Source organism: Octodon degus, unplaced genomic scaffold, assembly GCF_000260255.1.
Source record: "Octodon degus isolate 3935 unplaced genomic scaffold, OctDeg1.0 scaffold00068, whole genome shotgun sequence".
NCBI classification, from domain to species: domain Eukaryota; kingdom Metazoa; phylum Chordata; class Mammalia; order Rodentia; family Octodontidae; genus Octodon; species Octodon degus.
In genome coordinates this window covers 1,442,787-1,461,713 of record NW_004524644.1, presented here as the reverse complement: position 1 = coordinate 1,461,713, position 18,927 = coordinate 1,442,787, and the positions used below count along the sequence as shown (strand labels likewise).

General features: G+C 38.6%; 2 protein-coding genes across 4 annotated transcripts in view; both read left to right on the top strand.

Annotated features, from left to right (window-relative positions):
• The window catches only part of Prkar2b (protein kinase cAMP-dependent type II regulatory subunit beta), a 73,515-nt gene extending 70,194 nt beyond the window's left edge, over positions 1–3,321 (top strand). The window contains exon 12 of the mRNA XM_023719495.1: positions 1,439–3,321. Coding sequence (XP_023575263.1) covers positions 1,439–1,572 — 134 coding nt within the window. The 3' untranslated portion in view covers positions 1,573–3,321. The remainder of the gene's footprint in view (positions 1–1,438) is intronic.
• A 7,365-nt stretch (positions 3,322–10,686) lies between these two features.
• Hbp1 (HMG-box transcription factor 1) overlaps positions 10,687–18,927 on the top strand; it is a 26,781-nt gene continuing 18,540 nt past the window's right edge. Inside the window, exons 1-3 of one of the 3 annotated variants that reach the window (XM_023719515.1) lie at positions 11,005–11,022; positions 12,590–12,638; positions 18,532–18,715. In XM_023719515.1, coding sequence (XP_023575283.1) covers positions 18,547–18,715 — 169 coding nt within the window. In that variant the 5' untranslated portion in view covers positions 11,005–11,022; positions 12,590–12,638; positions 18,532–18,546. Of the gene's footprint in view, positions 11,181–12,589; positions 12,639–18,531; positions 18,716–18,927 lie in introns of all 3 variants that reach the window. The other 2 variants (XM_004634987.2, XM_004634986.1) reach the window with 2 other exon arrangements.

The following is an 18,927-nucleotide window of genomic DNA, read 5'->3' as shown; positions in this document are numbered from 1 at the left end:
TGGTGCACACCTGTAATCCCAGTGCTGTGGAGGCTGAAAACAGGAGGATCACTACAAGTCCGAGTTGCATAGTAAGACCCTGTATCAAATACAAAAAGTAAAAAAGTAAAATAAAGTTTGAGAGATACAGAAAATAATAGGAAAAACAGAATCACTCACACCATCACCACCATTCAGTGATTTCTAGTATATTTTTTTTCATGGATACTTTTCTGTTAAGCTTTATTTATTTATTTATGGTCATTTTTGAGACAGAGTTCCACTATATAGTTCATGCTGACCTTGAACTCACTTTGTAATGCAAGCTGGTTTCAAAACTAGCAGCAATCAATCCTCCTGCAGCAGCCTCCCTAATGCTGGGTTACAGGCATGAACCATTTTAAGCAATTTTGTATACTGCTTTGTTTATCCATTGTAGCTTAGCAGTTTTCTTATTACATCAATTTTTAACATTCTGCAGGTAAATTTTTACAGGATAAGTTGTTCAGTTAATCCCCACTGGTAAATATTTTACAGGTTTTAGCTCCAACCTGTATTTCTGCATGTAGATGCCTTTTCTATATTTTGGATTTTTCCTTAGAAGTGGCTTTCAGAAGTATTTTTCAATGACTTCAGATACATATTTTCAGATCACTTTTATTTTTAACAATTTATATGCCCTAATTGCCCATTTATCATCTTTTTACAAACATTGCTTTTTTTACCTTTGCAAATTTGAAAAGCAAAAGAGATGTATTTTAATTTATATTTCTATGGTAGACAGCACAGTTACATTTTCCATCTGAATCTTACAATCTGAATTACAATCAGAAATTACAAATCTGAAGATTCATTTTGAATCTGAATCTTCCTCAGTTTTCAAACATGTGTGATAGACGTGCTATAATTATATAGCACATAGTTGTAGAAGTGGACAAAAGTATTATATTGACTGCCACTTTGCATTGCAAAGACAGTCTGAGTAAGCACAGTCTCTGAAAGGTAGCATTTAGTGCTCACGGCATAGCATTGGAAACTGAGAACAAGATAGGAAACGCTCCCTGGCCATTTTTAAGGGGTTCATATTACGGAGACGGAGACATTAAAATTTACTGTTGATGTTCCCAGGCTTCACTGCGATTGTCTTTCCTCTTTTTCCAGCTTAGATCAGGAATTGCACCAGCTTAGCGTGCAATGCTGAGGGACCTGTGAGCATAGCCTGAGAAGGCTCTAGGGGCTTCCTTTTAGAAGTGAGATGTTGCAATCTTGATACTTTTTCTTGTAATTTACAGTGTTACCTGGAAATACCCTTGCTCTATCAGGGATAGATCTGTTATTGAGCTATCACAATTACAGTGTCACAGTGGAAATTATAATGGAATGGGTATCATGACTTTTTGTGGAAATTCAGCAGTTTTGCAAAGAACATTATTTTTCATTTATTCTTTGCTTTTCCTAGCTATGGATGTGCAAGCATTTGAAAGGCTTTTGGGACCTTGCATGGAAATTATGAAAAGGAACATTGCCACCTATGAAGAACAATTAGTCGCCCTGTTTGGAACAAACATGGATATTGTTGAACCTACTGCATGAAGCTAACGTACGGAGCAAGAAGACCTGTAGTGACAGAATTACACAGTAGTGGTTAGTCCACTGAGAATGTGTTTGTGTAGATGCCAAGCATTTTCTGTGATTTCGGGTTTTTTTCCTTTTTTTACATTTACGATGTATCAGTAAACAGTAGTGATTTAATAGTCGATAGGCTTTAACATCACTTTCTGATGAGTAGTTAATACAAAATCAGCATATTGATAAAATGACTTTCTACGCCACAAAATTATTTGAAAGTTTTATTTAAATGATTGTAATATATTGAAAGTACCCATGTTTAAGAAGATAATTAAAAATACTATCTTAGGCAGTATGTGTTTGACTTACTCAAATGAATATTACATTAGTGACTGCCCGTGGAAGAGGGCATCATGCTCCACAGCGCGGCACCTTGTTCTTTTTATAATACATTATATAGTAAAATTTTAATCATTTTCATTTTAAAGTTTTCCTGGCTTGATAAGTTGTGTGTTAGCCTTGGCCCGTGGGTGAAATGGTATGAAACATCATATGCAATTTTAAGACTTTTTATATTTTTGCAATAACATACATTTTGACTTCTTTGGCATAATGTCAGTAACCAGTGTATTCCAGTGGTTTTAAGGACTGGCAATTTAGCTATTACGATAGAAAAAGTCTTTTAAAGATGAGAGTTCATTAATGCATTATTTTCCTCATTAAACCTATATATTTCTGCTTTCCTTTTTCATTCTGTAACTTGCTATATTCTTTATCTTTAATTTTGACATTTAATGTCAAAAAGTTTTTTAAAGCTATTTGAACTTGTTAAACCTGGTTTTTATTGTCTTCTAAAAGCCCAAGAGATTACACTTAAAAACAACCCTCCTTACTAAATACATGTACATGTCTGCATAATCGCGTTCTTCACACAATCTGCTGCTGTGGGTTCCTGGTCTTCCCCTGTGGTTGCCAGCCCACAGACTCGGCAGCAGCCAGTGTGGTTCATCCGCCTCCCCCCGCAGAAAAATTCTTCAAAGGTGGTAGGAATAAAATTTTATGAGCGAAACCATGTATAACCATAAAAGGAATTTCTGCCCATACCAAATAAACCATTAAGCTTTGCCAACTGCTTTATGCCAACTCCCACTTAAAAAGTACAGAAAACTTAAAACTTCTGGGTTTTCCTTGACCAATGACATGCTCATTGAAGATGCCATAGAGGATAAATTAAATTATATTCAACCAAAACAATATACTCTGATTCTTAGGCAATGACCCAGAGTCTATAGATATTACTCCCAGGTAGTTGTTTGCTTTTAAATGGGCAATTTCATTTTGGGAAATATGTTTCAGAAGAATATACATGGGTAAAATTATTTTGTGACTATTATAGTCTTATTAGATAATGTTTATGGTCCTACTTGTATATGAAAACATGGCTAGAATGTTAATTGGATAATGTATATATAACAAATTAAAGTATGTAAATTGTAACTTCAGCCACATTTTAGAAAACTGTTTATTATCTTTGCCAAAACCTTCTTGTCGAATGTGAAAGTCTCTCTACATGAGGAGATCTTGTTTACTATTTTAGATTTTAAAAGCCATGTCTGTTAAGGAAAAATACAAAGAAAAAAGCCTACCCAAACTTCTTGTTCATCATTCTGTATTCATTATTCACTTTTTCAGGTTTATCTCTTTTGTTGCATAATCTGATTGTTAATTAGTCATGGAACAGTAAATAAATGCCTGTTTAATAAAGAACTCTGACTAAGGCTACAAATGCCAGTTATGTTATTTTCAGTATTGTTGGTTATATTTAAATTTTCCTTATAATAAAGCACACTTTTTATAATAAATATGAATTGCTGTTTTTAATACTTTTTTGCTCATTTACTATAACTTGCAACGGGCACAAAAGCATGACATGTGGCATGTGACAACACAGCAAGGAAATACAGTGTGATTTTGTATGGCAGCAGGGTTGTCTTTTAAGATTTTACCTTTTGATCATATGCAAGAGAAATAACTGTGGTATGTTGTACATTTGGCCATTTACGATAATGAACCTGGCTAACTAGGAAATTTATATGTACTATTATCTAATTAAAATAGCTTGTTTGACTTGTGGATGTCATTATCACTCTTAACGCTTGAGAATTCCTTACTGAAGTTTTCACTCAAGGTTGAAGCCACTTGATACCTATTACATGCGGCTAAGGAAAGGGTGAGAATTCTTCTTGGAAAACAAAGCTGCTTCCCCTTGTTCGTAGTAAATAGAAAGTTGGTAGCTGTGTTTCTTACACACCAGTCTGAATCAGAGCTTTGTGCGTATATTTTTAACATATTTTGACATACATACCATCTGTTGGGTGAATAGATTTGGGTTACTGTTATAACCTTGGCTGGTGATTGTTTCAAATGTTTTAAAATGCTTCAAGTGAAATGGTATGAAACAAGGACCTCAGATTTTATTGAAAAGTATTAAGATGAAAAGTGCTGAGTTATTTTTCTTTGCAAAGTATCTTCAAAAGTATTGGTAAAACCTGGGTGGGTTGGTTGGTACAGACCTAAAATTCCAGCAGCAGGAGGCTGAGACAGGATTTTTATTTTATTTTTTTGCCAGTGTAAGCCCCATCTGAGTAACTCAGTGAGATGGTCTTAAGACAAAAAATAAAAAGGCCTGGAATGTAACTCAGTAGGAGTCTCCAGCTCTAAAAGAAAAAAAAAAAAAAAGCTTTCAACAAATACTATATTTATTAAAAGGAATAGAATATCTTCAGAATTATTAAAGTAATGTATAAGCTTGGAAATGTTCCATATGGAATAAGCCAAGATCTATTAAGTAGCTGGAGAAGAGATTCTGATATTTACATAAGTTGTTCCTACCCAGTCATAACAAAAATTGAAAGTAGCCCAAGGTACAGCCTGAGAATGTGTTTAAAAATTTTTAACAAAAAGTTAGAACGAGAGTTGAGACAACCTTACGTGTTCTGTAATACTTTTAAAGGCAGCAAAACTGGTTGAGCAACTGAGAATAGTTGCTTGTCTTCACAGGTATTAAAAAAAACACAAGTGTAATGAGCGAGGTGAGGTAAACAGTAAAGGGCACCAGTTTTCAGAGGAGTTGTGTGCTCAACAGTAAGCATGACAGTTCAGTTCAGTTTGTATACCAGTGGGAATCAGTGACTTCAGCACTTTCCTTTGTGATGACAGAACTCATAGAAAACTGACAGCTTTTGGTTTCTTATCCAATTCTTGGCCATTTTTCAGGTTTGCCTATTAGCATAGTATTATATAGAGAAGTTGGAACATGAATTACTAACCTTGTATATAGAGAAATTTGTATGATGTTTCCAATGCAGATAGATGATTTTGAGATGAAAGTATTTCATTTAACCAATATATGTGGGTCCTTAGCTTTTCATGTTTTAAGTTTATAAATCTAAAATTTCCTTGAAAAGCCTAAAGGTTTGTCATCTGTACAGGTCAAGATATGAGGCATGATATGAAAGTATTTGTCTAGTGCCTCATTTTTTTTTTCAGTTGTATTTTTTTTTTTTTACATTTATTTATTGTGTGTGTGTGTGTGTGTGTGTGTGTGTGTGGGTGTGTGTGTGTCCAGCTCAGCCCACCAGGGGGCGGGGCTGGCTGGCATGTGGTGCTGGGGGATGGAACTGCGGTGCCTGTGCTTTGCCAAGCTTGTTCCAAGTAGGTGCTTTAGACCACTGAGCCATCTCTCCAGTCCTAGTGCCTCATTTTGGGAAGGTAATTTTTTTAAGATTTTAACCATAGCATGAATCTTGCCATTTTCCTAAACAAGGACATTGTAAAATGTGTATATATAAAATATTTTACTCGTTCTAATGCCTTGATTGTGGCATGTTAGTATTTTTCTTTTTTTTTTTTTTAAACTGAACTAGAAAAATAAAATGACTTTTCTTCCAGGCACAAGTAAGTACATACTGGGCTTTGAAACAACAGCAATAGCCTTGGCTTTTTAATGCAACGATCCAAATGTGAAACATGAAGTATTTTGAACTTGAAAGAACTTCAGGTCCCCTAAGCAGTTTATGCAGCAAATATACACAGGCACAATCGTGGGTAGAATCACTTCTAAATTGCTCATTTTCCATCTTTGCTTTATTTGAAAACCCACAAGAAAGTCAACCAACTCTGGGATTTTTATGAGTTCTTTTAGATAAAAGCCTGATATTTAATACAAACCTTTATATGATGACTATTCTTGAAATACATACCAGTGAAGTAATATTTTTTAATTATATTTATTTATTTATTTATTTATTTATATTTTGTGTGTATGTGGCCAGCTCAGCCCACCAGGGGGCGGGGCTGGCTGGCATGTGGTGCTGGGGGATTGAACCGCCGTCCCCATGCTTTGCTTAGCTTAGCTTGTTCTAAGTAGGTGCTTTAGACCACTGAGCCATCTCACCAGCCCCTTGAAGTAATATTTTATTTTGAGATAAGGTGCTAATAATAATGAAGACATTTGATACTGTATTTCTCATTGTTCTGTAAAGCTCAATTTAAAGGTGTCCTGGGGGCGTTGAGGATATAGCTCAGCAGTCTAAGCAGCTGCCTGGTAAGTATAAGGATTGGGGATCCATCCCCAGTCATGTAATCACACAAATATTTTGTTTGAATGTGCATGATTGGCCTTTGTAAGGGAGACAAAAATGAATACTGCTTATATAATGTAGCTGTAAGATAACTGTTCTCAAATAATAGTAGTACTATCCCTATGATTTTAATTGTTCTTTACCAGATTTAATTGCCCCTAAACTGAGGCTAGGAAATAAAAGCAAATGCATACAGAAGACCATAGGTTAAAAAATCAGCATGAGCAGAAAATAATACTGCTGTTTGTTATATATAACAAATTATTCTAGGAAACTTTGTGACAGACATGACCAGTCATCTGAGCTTGATTTTATGGAACATGAGATGCAGTACAATTAGTTGTTGCCGTCTCTAGATAATCACGTTTTCATTAATACCATCTTGGACAACTTGACAAAAAATTTTGAGGTCAAATGAGAACAAAGAGGGTAGCCTTATACTGAGGACATCCACAATTCTGTAGACTTGGAGATCTTAAAAGTGCAGATGAATGTATTTAGCTGTCTTCAGGACCTTTTAACCTGAATTTCTTGCCTGCACAGCAAGTTCAGCATCTAAAATTGAACCCACCTTTTCTCTTCCTCAAGTTCCCAACTCTTCCTCTTTCCGGTATTGTCCATCTCAGTCAAAGGAAACCATAAATCTCAACTACGTAAGCCAGAACCTCAGCACTCGTTCTGGCTTCCTCATCCATCGATTTTATTTCCTAATGGCTATAATAAGATACCCATATAGCAGCCCCTGAAGACAGGCCTTGCTGCTTTATGGTCATCTTAGTAAAATCCAAACTTAGTTGCATCAGTAATTACCAGAACAAGAAACATACTACGCAGTTTTATAGCCGTGCTCATTAGCTGCCAGCCATTTCATTACAGTTTGTTTATCTGACTACTTAGAATTTTTGAATGATTTTCAGGAATAGTAAGGTGTATGGAAGGATATTTATAAGAAATTATCTGAAAAAGCTCAAATATTTACTAATTTAGAACATTCATTAACTTTATTTCCTGCTTATATTATTTGTTGGTTTGTTTACCTTTGGGCAGTTTGAACTGAGGTATTCCCGACAGTCAGGCAAATGCCACGTGCTTGCACTTATTTCTTATACTAGGAAAGCAGTTACTGGTGTGCCAGACATGGTAGAATTACAGTATTTTGCTTCTACAATTGGACATTAGTTAAATCTTTTTTTTTTTTTTTTTTTTTTTTTTTTTTTACCAGGGATTGACTGACTGCATTTTTTTTTGGTTTTAAATTGTTTTTATTGGTATATATTTGCATTACACAGTAATTACATTCCTTGTAGGGAGCTGGTACATGTGTATAACACAAGCTAGTAAAATCTTAAATAGGCTTTTCTAGGGTCACTTTTCTAAAAAATTAGAACTTGGTGTTTATAACAATTCCTCAAACCACTGAAAATACTGAGATGACAATTTTTTGATACATTTTGGCATATATAGAGAGATGTATATACATAAATAGCAATATACCTATATAATTGGGTCCACACTAAGATGTGTTAAGCTGATTTTTTAAATGCCAGTTTTATCATGGAATGATCTGAAGGCCCATGTTTTAAGAGTGTAACTTTAATACATAAAGCATTCCAAGGACAGCTCACTGGTTGTCTTTGATCTTTGTTCTGGCCTATGGTTTGGCTGATTTTGTTACTGAAGCATTCATGAAGGTGTAGTGCTGTGGTAGAGTGTGTAGCACGCATGTGGAAGGCCTAGGGTTTAATCTGTAGTACTTACTCCATAACCCCAAAAAGTAAAAATAAAGATCTTTTGTTTCATTTTGCAGTACTAGGCATTGAATCCAGCGCCCACATCCCTAATATTCTTTCATTTTTTTTTGAGACAGATCTCACTAAGTCCTTAAATTGCCCTGGGCTAGGCTTGAACTTGAAATCTTCCAGCATTAGTCTCCTAGGGTACATCTGGGCTTATAGGCCTGCACTACAGTGCTGTGTCTTTTCTTTCTTTTTTTTTTTTTTAAGTATTAATGATGATCCCATCATTAATACACGTAAGATACTAATATGGTCATTTAGCTTCCAGGGAAGCCAAAAGACAGGCCCATCTGTCCACTAACTGTTATAGGGATTTCTAATAGGTGTTTTCAATTGTGACCATGCTTTCTGAATTTAATTCATGTTTTAAAACTAGGACATAAAAATGTCTGTGCTATTAAAGGATAAACTACAATAATGTATCTGGATCTGAAAGGAGTCCTATTTATTCCCATTCTGGTGTCTTCTGATAAAAAATATCACCACTAAGACTTTTGGTAAACACTTGCAAATGGTTCAACCTTATTTAAAGTAGCATTCAGAGAAAAAGCAGATCTTCCAGTGAATAAGGATCAAGTAGTGGCTCAGGCTCTTGAGATCTTATTTTGGGGGAGGGAAGTTTTTCAGTTTCCTGAAAGAAGTTAATAAAGACATACCACACATAATAATTTAAAACAATTAGGTGAACTCCATGGGTTGATTTTTCATATAGTCAAGAAATGAAATGTTGGTGTTTATATCTTTAAATTATGGACCTCAATGACTCTCCTCAGTAAGAAGGGGGAAAGTGGAGGAGGGCAGGGGAAGGAGTTGGCACAAGTATACAAAAAAATAGAAACACTTTTTTGAGGCCCATTAATCTTTGGCAGATATAAATTCAAACCCTGTCTCCTTTTCCATGAAGGAATATTTCACCATTTTGTTATTTCTCTTTTGGACCTTTTTTTCCCCCCCTGTATTTTAGGGAACAGTCTACTGGGTGTTCAGATTCTAACTACTAGATCAAACTCATAGTGATTCTCCTGTTAGCATCCTCCTAAGTGCTGGGATTATAGGCCCATGCCCAGTCTCAACTGCCATCTCAGCGGGCCGCGGGGGGCGGGGGCAGGGCCAGCACGGCAGGCCCAGGGGTTGAACCTCTGACCCCTACGCCTACTTGCAGGTGCTTTAATCCGCTGAGGTTTTTTTTTTTTTTTTTTTTTTTTGGTACTGGGGATTGAGCTCAGGACCCTGCACTTGCCAGGCAGGTGCTTGCTTATTCAGTCCCCGGCCCTCCGCCCTCGGCTGAGCTAGCTGAGCTATTTGGCCTGAGGCGGCTACTCAACTTTTTAAATACAATGATTGATTACTATTTCTGAACACAGTAAACATCTGACCACAGGGTAGGGAACTCCCTAAAGGAATTTGAAAACTTAAGGAGATCTGGGATTTCTAGATTTTTATCTGACTTTCAGGTGGATTTAAAAATTGAAGAACTGTAGGTAGGTTTGAGAAATACCTAGAAAAAAACTCTTCAAATGTTTACTTTTAGATTGCTTTTGAATGTAAGTTTTCATTTTAAGTACACATTCAGTGATCTAAACTTACAGCATAGCTTTAATGATTAAACACTGGAGGTTCAAAGGAAAAACGCTTAATAATGCTTTTGAAATGTGAATAGTAAAAATGCCAATTACAGACTACACGCTCCCTACTGTGAGGACCAAGACCTGGTGTAGAGATAACTATAAAGTGAGAAGCCACTCTGGGTGAGTCAGAGTCTTGGGACTCAAGTGTGGGGCTCCTAGTGGAAACAAGGTGGAAAGGCAGTTTTCTTTCATTAGTAAATAGCTTTTCAGAGGGGAAAAGTGCTAACCCAAAATTCACTACAAAAATTTACAGATAATTCATAGGTGAAACCAGTTTATGTCGTGCATTGCGCTCCTCTTTATGACCGTCAACAGAAAGGAGTTCCACATGAAAGTACCACTTTGCCTCAGTTTCCAAGTAATCTTTCACCTCTCTCGACAGCTTTGTAAATCTCCAGGCCTAGCTGTTCTCATAGCTCAGTGGAGTAAGTGTTTGCCTGGCAAGCACAAGGTCCTAAATTCGATCCCTGGTACGAGGGAAAAAAAAAAAAAAAAAAAAAGCATAATCTCATTGTCCATCCTCAAGCCTCCCAGCTCCGGACACAGCTGGCGCTAAACAAATCCCGAGTGAAAGGAACAGAGTAGTTGACATCTTTTCACGTTGCCGTCCTGGGGATGGTGAGGCAAGGCTCTGCATAAAGGAATCTAGTTCTTTCCATTGTCATTGGGCTCTGCAGCCCATTCATCATCCTTCGTGCTTGGAACCCCGATTTGTGTGACAGAGTCCCAGGCTAGTTTGCACTGCTTCCGCTTGTGCAGTCATCTCCTTCCCCTCGCACTAAAACAATACCTTGGCCTCCTGCCAAACTTTGAGCTGCGAGCGACTCGGGCTGTTTACCGCCCGGGAAGGGTGCTGCGAGAGGATGGCGCTGCTCGAGTGTTAGCGGAGGCCTAAAGGAAGAAGCCAAGCTTTAAAACACTCCCTTCCTCTACCCCCTCCCTTTTGTCCCAGACACCAAAACAAACGAGCTGATACACGTGTCCCTATGACTCTTGTTTACTATCAAGAGTGTGCTGTGCATGCCCCTCTGGGATATGTAGTCCAACCACTTCCTCCGACCTACAGTTTTCGCAGGTAGGTAGTAAGGCTGAGACTACAAACCCACAATCCATTTCGGGAGCAAAGTTTGGCTCTGGTCCTTCGAGTCTAGACAGCAACCCAATCCGAAGCGCTTACTCTAGTGATTGACAGACCATCTTCCCCAGTAAACACAACGTAAAAGTCAACACACTCCCGCCTCCCGAGACGGGCTATAATACTACCCAATAGAAAAGAGGAAAGAGTAAATGGCAGTTTTGCAAGCCAATAGGAGGGCGCAGGAGCTGGCAGGAGGTTCAACCCCCTCAGGGGGTTGAAAGGGAGGGGGAAGACGAAGCTTGAAAGACTTGGTAATGGCGACGGGTTTGGTAAGTAGCAAAGTTTCGGTTGAAGAGTAAGGACGGCGGTGAGAGCGGTAATGCGCTCCAGGGAGGCCGGCGTCGGTTGGAGAGGGGGTACAAGAACTGCTGGTGGCGTTGTCTTGGTCAAGGCGGTCCGCCCCAGGGCTGCCCGCACTCCGCGGCGGGTTTGTTGTCTCTCAGTTCGGAAGGGGCAGGGGTGGGGGTGGGGAAGGGAGGGTCACAAGCTCGAGGGGAACGAGCTGTGGGGTGGCGGGGTCCGTGTTCCTTCACCTCGGGCAGCGCCCAGGGTGAAGGCAATTATCCGTCAGTCCCCAGCCCGCGCGAGCCTCGGGGCGGACCCTCCCGCGAGCTCACCTGGGCTTCGCGGAGGTGACGCTCGGGGTCTCGGGGCGGGGGAGGAGCCCGGGCGCCGATGGCGCTCTGGGCTTGGGTCGCTGCCGGGGGCCGCGCAGGGCCCCGGGACGGTGCGAGCCGGGGCGGGGTTGCACAGTAAAGTTTGACTTCAACTCCATAGTTGCGGGCAGAGGGTCGGCCGCTGGGCGCGACCAGAAGGCGGGCGCGCGGGGGCTGGCGGATCCCTGCGAGGCGCCACCTCAGAAGCCGAGAGGGCTTCGGCCGAGCTTCCCAACTCGCCGAGCTGCTGGGCCCCGGGGCTCATTGTTACGCAGTTCGAATGAATGGGCTCCGAGGCGCCTGCGCGGTGGGGCTGAGCCGAGGGGAAAAACAAGCCTGGCGTCCAGGCTGCGGTCACATGATGGGGGGAGGGGAGGAGGCGATGAATGGCGAAAGAGGGTGGGGGTGGACTTGGCCTGAACCGGGAGGTGCCTCTCGGTGTGACCCCGAGAGGAGGCTTGGCAGGCGATCCCAGTCTCCGCCTTTGAATTTATGCTGCTGCTGCAGGCAGATTAAAACAAAACAGAAAAAGAATCCAGGCGAAGTCGACGGCCGGGTAGCTGCGTGCCGTCTGGGGGATTTCACTGCGCTGTGATCCACGCTCCAGTTGATTCAGGGCGTTTCTGCTCTAAGGGAGCGCTGACTTCAGGCAGTTCATAGTTTATGAGATTGAGTGCCACTGATGCTGGGGCAGCCGAAGGAGGGTTTGAAAAGAGTTTTTGTGTACTGGGAAGCTTTGCGGGCAGTTTCGACAGAGTGCTTTCGGTTTATTTAGTCATCGCGGGTGACTCCTAACAGTGGTTTTGAACTTTTAAGTTAATTTTTGAGAATGAGAATAATTTTAAGTATTTGTAAATATTTTTGTGTTTCACTGTTAACAATGGTCAAATTTGATGATCTTTTGGTCAAGCCAAGAAGAGTGTTGGGCTCATCTGTTCAGTTTCTTAAGCTCAGTTTTTGTCAGGTGAACGTTTTGTAGAGACTTAAATAACATTCCAAAGAAAGCCACTCAAGTTTTGGGGCTACTTTTACACTTTTCAAGGAGTCATTTACTTTAAAGCATAGCACTGTTTAATAAATTATAACATGTATATCATTTCTTAGTTTGCATCTAGTTTCATGAACCTGATTCCCCTTTTTTTCTGCCTGTAGAACTATTTTTCTTTGTTCATTTTCCCAGCTCCCGCATATGTGAATTGAAAGAGCCCATCTCCCGGGACTTTCCACAAGTATGCATTGCCCAGTTGTACACGCTTGAGTTTGAACCTCTCAGCCATCAAAGGACATACCGGGGAATTGTCTCTTCTGTATTTTAACAACTTTGGACTCTTTCGAAAGTCAATATACCAATGCCCAGTGAAGAGGCCTATGGGTTTAATGAATTAGAACTTTTTCCTGAAGGTTCTTTAGCATGAATTCCAAGTTTACAGTCACTTGTATATGTTTGAAATGAAAATGAAAACACTAGTACTTTTTTCTGACAAATTACCATGTTACAACTGTGTTAATGTGACAAGACCTGTTATTTTATGTGTTTCTTGTAATGTGAAAGGGAGTATTAGAACAGGAAAGTAACACTGCAGAAAAATTTCAATTGGCAGGTATTAAGAAATTCAGAAAAATTGACACATTTAATTTCTCATTAATTGCCTGACAACAGTCTTCCCATTTTTTCATATTGTGAGCTGCATTTACTTTGTACTTCGTATCATAATTTATACTATAATTTTCTCTATACTCAGGTTTTGGAAAACAGGTTTCTTTTTAGTGTTTCAAGTTTTTCATAAAATGACTCACCACAATAGCATTTGAATTGAAGGTACTATTGAATGGTTTAGTGGGTGTCTGCTTGTTGTGCCATTGTGTTTTATGATTTTTTTAAAAAGTATTGGTGAGAGAGCCCAGGTTGTTGTACCACTGAGCTATATCCTCAGCCCATTTATTGTTTATTTTGAAGATGGTCTTGCTGAGTTGCTCAGACGGGGCTGGAACTTGTGAAGCACCCATCCTAGCCTCCCTCTATTGAAATTACAAGGGTGGGCCACTGCCGCAGTGTAGTGTTATGTTACGTGTTTATTTCATTAATAGTCAAGCATTTCTGTTGAATGAGCAAGAAGTTAACTTGTTCAGATATTGGCAGTGCCTAGCAAAAGTAGAGAATGAAAACTCAGGCATGGGGTTAAATTATTATAAAGGTATTAACTGGTATTTTCCATAGTATATTTTACGAAGCAAAACTGATTTATTCTTTTCCTCTTTAGCAGTGGTAGACCAGAACAGTAGAAACGTTTCTATGAAAAAAGTGAAGTAGTTTCACTAAAAATATTCTAAAACAATTGCATTAAGGACATAGAAAGAGGATTGGGTATAGAAAGTAGGATTTAATATGTTTATTGTTTTTGTAATGGTCTGTTAAAGATATGTAATTATTTTAAAACTCCCAATTCCTCCTATCAGCAATACATGTTAGTTGTACATTACTTTCTCTGTCTTCTTTCAAAATAATTTGAGCAAATAGTCCCAATTTTGTATGGAAGTTCTTCAGGATGAAGGAAAGCATAAAGTGAAAGAAGGATTCATGAAGAACAGGCACTTCAAAGCAGGAGCCTAACCTATGTCCCTTTATACCTTTTGATTTTTTCCTCTTAAGTTGTCAAAAAACCATTCAGTGGTGAGGGTACTATTTTCCTCATGCATAATCTCTTGTTCACAGATCTATTTTTGAGTTTTAAATATGATTGGAGGAAGTATGTGGAGATAGGTATGCATGCAGGTAGGTATTTTGTAAAAACTAGTTGCCACCTCTTTCATTCATTGAGATGTAACTATTTCTAGACTTCTTCCACTTCTTTTGTCTAAAAGACTGGATATTTGCTGCTGAAAATGTATATCATAAAACAAGGGCTTCAGTCCTCATTAAATAAAATTAGAATCATTGAGCATTGTATTTTGGAGTACAACAGCTGGAAAATTCTACTTTTTTCTTTAAAAATCACTGATCTACTGAAGGAAGAGGTGACTCATGGCATAGTTAACTAAAAATCAAGGCACGTTGCATTGTTTTCTGGTACTAAAGTAGTATGCAGAAGCATAAATGATCAATAGGGTTAGCTCTGCGAAGGGATATTTGAAAGAGGAACTTGTTTATGGAAATGAATGAGTGACTAACTGGTGTAATGTATGTGGGGAGTATTTTTGAGTAAGTGTTTGTTGGCAGTCCTGTAGTATATCTGAGGCCCTGTTTCTCCAAAAGTAATTTGATGGGCAAGGATGAGTGACAACTATTTGTATATAGTTTTGTATTTTGTTTTCATATACTTTAATTCTTACAGCAGCTCTGTGAGACAAGTAGAGGTACTGTGAGGCTGAGGTGATTACCTGACCCAAGTTACACAGCATGCAAGGGTTTCACTCTTACAAGTAGAGGTAGGCTATCTTTCCCTGTATAGTAGGTTTGTAGTAGCAAACTCTGTTGTCTGAAGACCAGACCAAACTTTTGATCACTTTAAGTAAGGAGAGATGCAGACAGAGAATTCAAGTTCATTTGTTGGTAGCTCTGTTTTGAAATTTAAATAATGTTTTTTCTTCCAACTTTACTTAGGGAGTATTGTGATGGGGCAATAATAGATAACTTAAGACAAGAAGAAATCACAGCGGTTTCAACTTGTTAGGGTGCTGTAAATGGCAAATGGTGCACTCTGCAGCTGGGGGAAAATTTGGCTGGGAGAAAGGAGAAAACCAAAGAGCTCTACAGAGGAGGGTAAAGACAACACAAACTGCCAGTGTGCTCCTGTGAACCCCTAGAACAGCACTGTTCATACACAGAAGCCCTGAAGAGGGATATATGTGGAGTGCAGCCTTTGAATTTTGGGGGTATTTTTTTTTTAATGTACTTGGTACAGGGTCTCACTAGGCAGCTTAGACTCATAGTGATCCTCCTGTTTTAGCCTCCCCAGCTCTGGGATTACAGGCCTGTCTGCTCCGACACTGTGGCCTGCTCAGCATGCCCAGGGTAGGGGCTGGCATGACTTGTGGTGCCTGGGATCTAACTGGTCCCTGTGCTTGCCTAAGCAGGTGCTTAATCTGTTGAGCTATCTCACTGGCCCTTGCATTTTGTAATGGTAAAAAGTGGGAAATTTTTTAAGACTGCCACTGGAGTTAACTTATGCTATTCACAAGTATATGTGAATCATAGTGTAGATGTTCATGAAGATTTTGAGTCATCAAGATGAGCTAAAATTATGTTCTGTATATTTAAGATACTGGATAGATTTCTTTTGGAAAAATTAAAAGGTGCATGCATACAGGGTGTTATCAGAATACATGTTGAAGTTTTAAAAACTTTATTACAGTAAATGACACATTGCTTTTAATGTCCCCTGACACACACTGCCTCACTTTGAAAACACTCCATTTGTCTTTCTACTTCCTGCAGCACTTTTGGAAGTCTCTTGTAGGTGTCCTTAGTTGTACTGTTATGGCTGCCTAAATGTTCTGAATTGATTCAGGATGTGTACTTCTCATGGTCATTTTGACTTTGGAGAAGATCTAGAAATTGCACGACGCCAGAAGAAGGTTGGTGAGGGTACTCTGTATTGTTTTATGGGCCTACCTTTCCATTGCATGGCCTTTAACAGTAGCATTTACCCTCTTCCTCCTCTGAAACAAGATAGTTTGGGCTGCCCTTGAACTCACTGTAGCACAGGTTGGCTTCAAACTCATGGTGATTCTCCTCCCTCAGCCTCCTGCAGTCATGTGCCTCATTTATATTCACACCTCAGAGATATGGAAGAACAGAACTAATCCAGAATTGCTTCAGACAGTAATGGGATAAGTATATCTGAAGTGAAGGAAAGTATATTGAGGAGAATCAATTGCAGTATGTCTTACGGTGATACATTTGAGAATTTAAACATTTGCTTTTCCATTATACCTCTTAATTCTTTATGCTGTAACAGTTAACTTGCAAAATCATGGAGTAAGCTATGTTTGCTTAATTATTTTTTCAACACTATACAGAAACTCAGAATTCTGAATTAATAATTGAAAAATCACATTTTCTCCAGTCGTCAGTTTTATGGCAAATAATTACCCCCCAGCAGGTTTGCTTACCTCTATACTAAGACTAATTGATTAGCACATTGTGCTAACCTGGAGATAGTGTTAATTTCCTTCAGATGCCTCAACATCTGTTAGGTAAACTCTTATTTGTCTGATGCAGTAGTGCATGAAGGTTACTGAGATGTGTTGAATGACTTGTCATAATATTTCCCAGGGAAGAAATTGCCAAAACTGAATAGCTATCAGATTTTCTGCTGTTAACTTTTCAATAACTATTCTGCTTAGACCTCCACAACGATATAATCATTAAGTACAACAAACATGTACTAATAAACAGAAACAAAAATAAGTGTACCATGTAGGATCTTAAAACTCCACAGTAGCTATAATGTGTTATAGTCTAGGGATAGAAAATTTAGAAAAGGTCATCCATTTTTTCCACTGTTTTCATTTATCCTACTAGGGAAAGAAGGGAGGGGACAGGATAGCTATGTTTTACAGATCAAAACGTTGAGTTAATGAGAAGCTCAGTTGCTTAGGTGATATATTTACCAAGTTATCATGGGTTTAACCCAAACCCATGTTTCCTTACATCTGACTCCGTGCCCATTTCACTACATCATAATACATCGATCTTACAGTTGTTGATGAGGAAAGCTGTTTAGCAGTGCCCAGGTCACACTTAGGGGTGCAGGCAAAGAGATCCAGAAATAGAGTATTAGAAACAGGTGATCTGTATGTGGTAAGATCATAAGATGCGTATCTTCTGCATGATACTCTGTAACTGGGAAACTATAAATTAAAAAATCATAATATACACTGCCCTTGAAATTTTGGCACATCCTTGTGATGTACTGTTTATGTAGATCTTGGGAAAAGTCAGAGAAAAAAAGGCTTATGAATTTTAAAAAGTTATCAACTGTAATATGAAGTATGAAAAAATGTGATTGTGGGTGTGTATAAAAAAGTTTAGATTCTAATACACCAAAATTTTTTTTATCATTTGTTTATTTATTTATTTATTTATTTATTTTTGCACCGGGGATGGAACGCAGGACCTCACACTTGCCAGGCAGGCACTGATGCCACTGAACCATCTCTCTGGTCTAATACTTGAAAATATTAACAGTATAGTATCTTAAGTGTAGCCAGTGGGGGGTCGGGGAGATGGCTCAGTGGAATAAGCACTTCCTTGGCAAGTGCAAGGGCCTGAGTTCAATCCCCGGTCCTGCAATAAATAAATAAATAAATAAATAAATAAATGAATGTAGCCAGTGGGGTTAGAACTAAGCATATTCCTTAAAAGCCATTTTTTTCTCCTTTGCAGTGATTGTGTATTTTGTTTTGTTTTATTTATTTATTTATTTATTTTTGTGATATTGGGGATTGAACTCAGGACCTTACAAGTGCTTATTCTACTGACCTATCTCCCCAGCCCGTGATTGTGTATTTTATAGTCAGAAATACATTTTGTAAGATCATGAAAAAGCTTAGACAAAAAAATTGTCCATGTTTATTGGTTATTGCACCCTGGTTTAGAAAGCTGGTATTTTTAAGTATAATAAAATCTTTGTATTTTTGTTCAGCTTAGTGTAAGGGTTTTAGTGACTTTGAGAGCAAGTTTTGTATAAAATGTACAGAATACAAGGAAATAATATTGAATACAGATGATAAATAGAATGTAATGAAGTCTTCCAGATATCAGAATTTTCCTCTGGTCTTTTCTTTTGAATGGGAGTCTAAATAAAAATTCTGAGTCTTAACATTTTTGTTTGAACGGGGTTACAAGGTTAAAGAAATAAGAAAATATATGTTGTTATTATCTAGAAGACAACCCTTATAAATTCAGGATATTAATCTTTTGTGATCTATGTGTAATTCAGTGCTGAGTACAGAAGTCATAGGGCAAGGATAGGAATGTCCTGGTCCAGAGGATTCGAGGGAAGTGTATGTGGCAAGGTGTGATTAAGTTGAAACTACAACATAGTGATGTCATTGCTTTTATGTTTTTGTGTAATCTTCAAATCATGTAAGTTGACACATTTTCTCGTTCTTATTAAGTCGGAGCACCATAACATGGTGTGGGAAGTGAAGACAAACCAGATGCCTAATGCAGTACAGAAACTCCTGCTGGTGATGGACAAGAGAGCTCCGGGAATGAACGACTCCCTGGAGTTGCTGCAGTGTAACGAGAACCTGCCATCCTCCCCTGGGTACAACTCCTGTGACGAGCACATGGAGCTTGGTAAGCAGCATTCTCTGCAGTGATGTTCATGTTTGCTGGACCTCCCCTGCCTGGCTAAAGAAGTATGTAAAATTTTTATAAATTAGAAAATTTCAGTATGTCCTTGTTTTTCCCTTTATTTTTATTTTTTTTTTTAATTATTTATTTATTTTTATTACATTTATTTATTGTGTGTGTGTGTGACGAGCACATGGAGCTTGGTAAGCAGCATT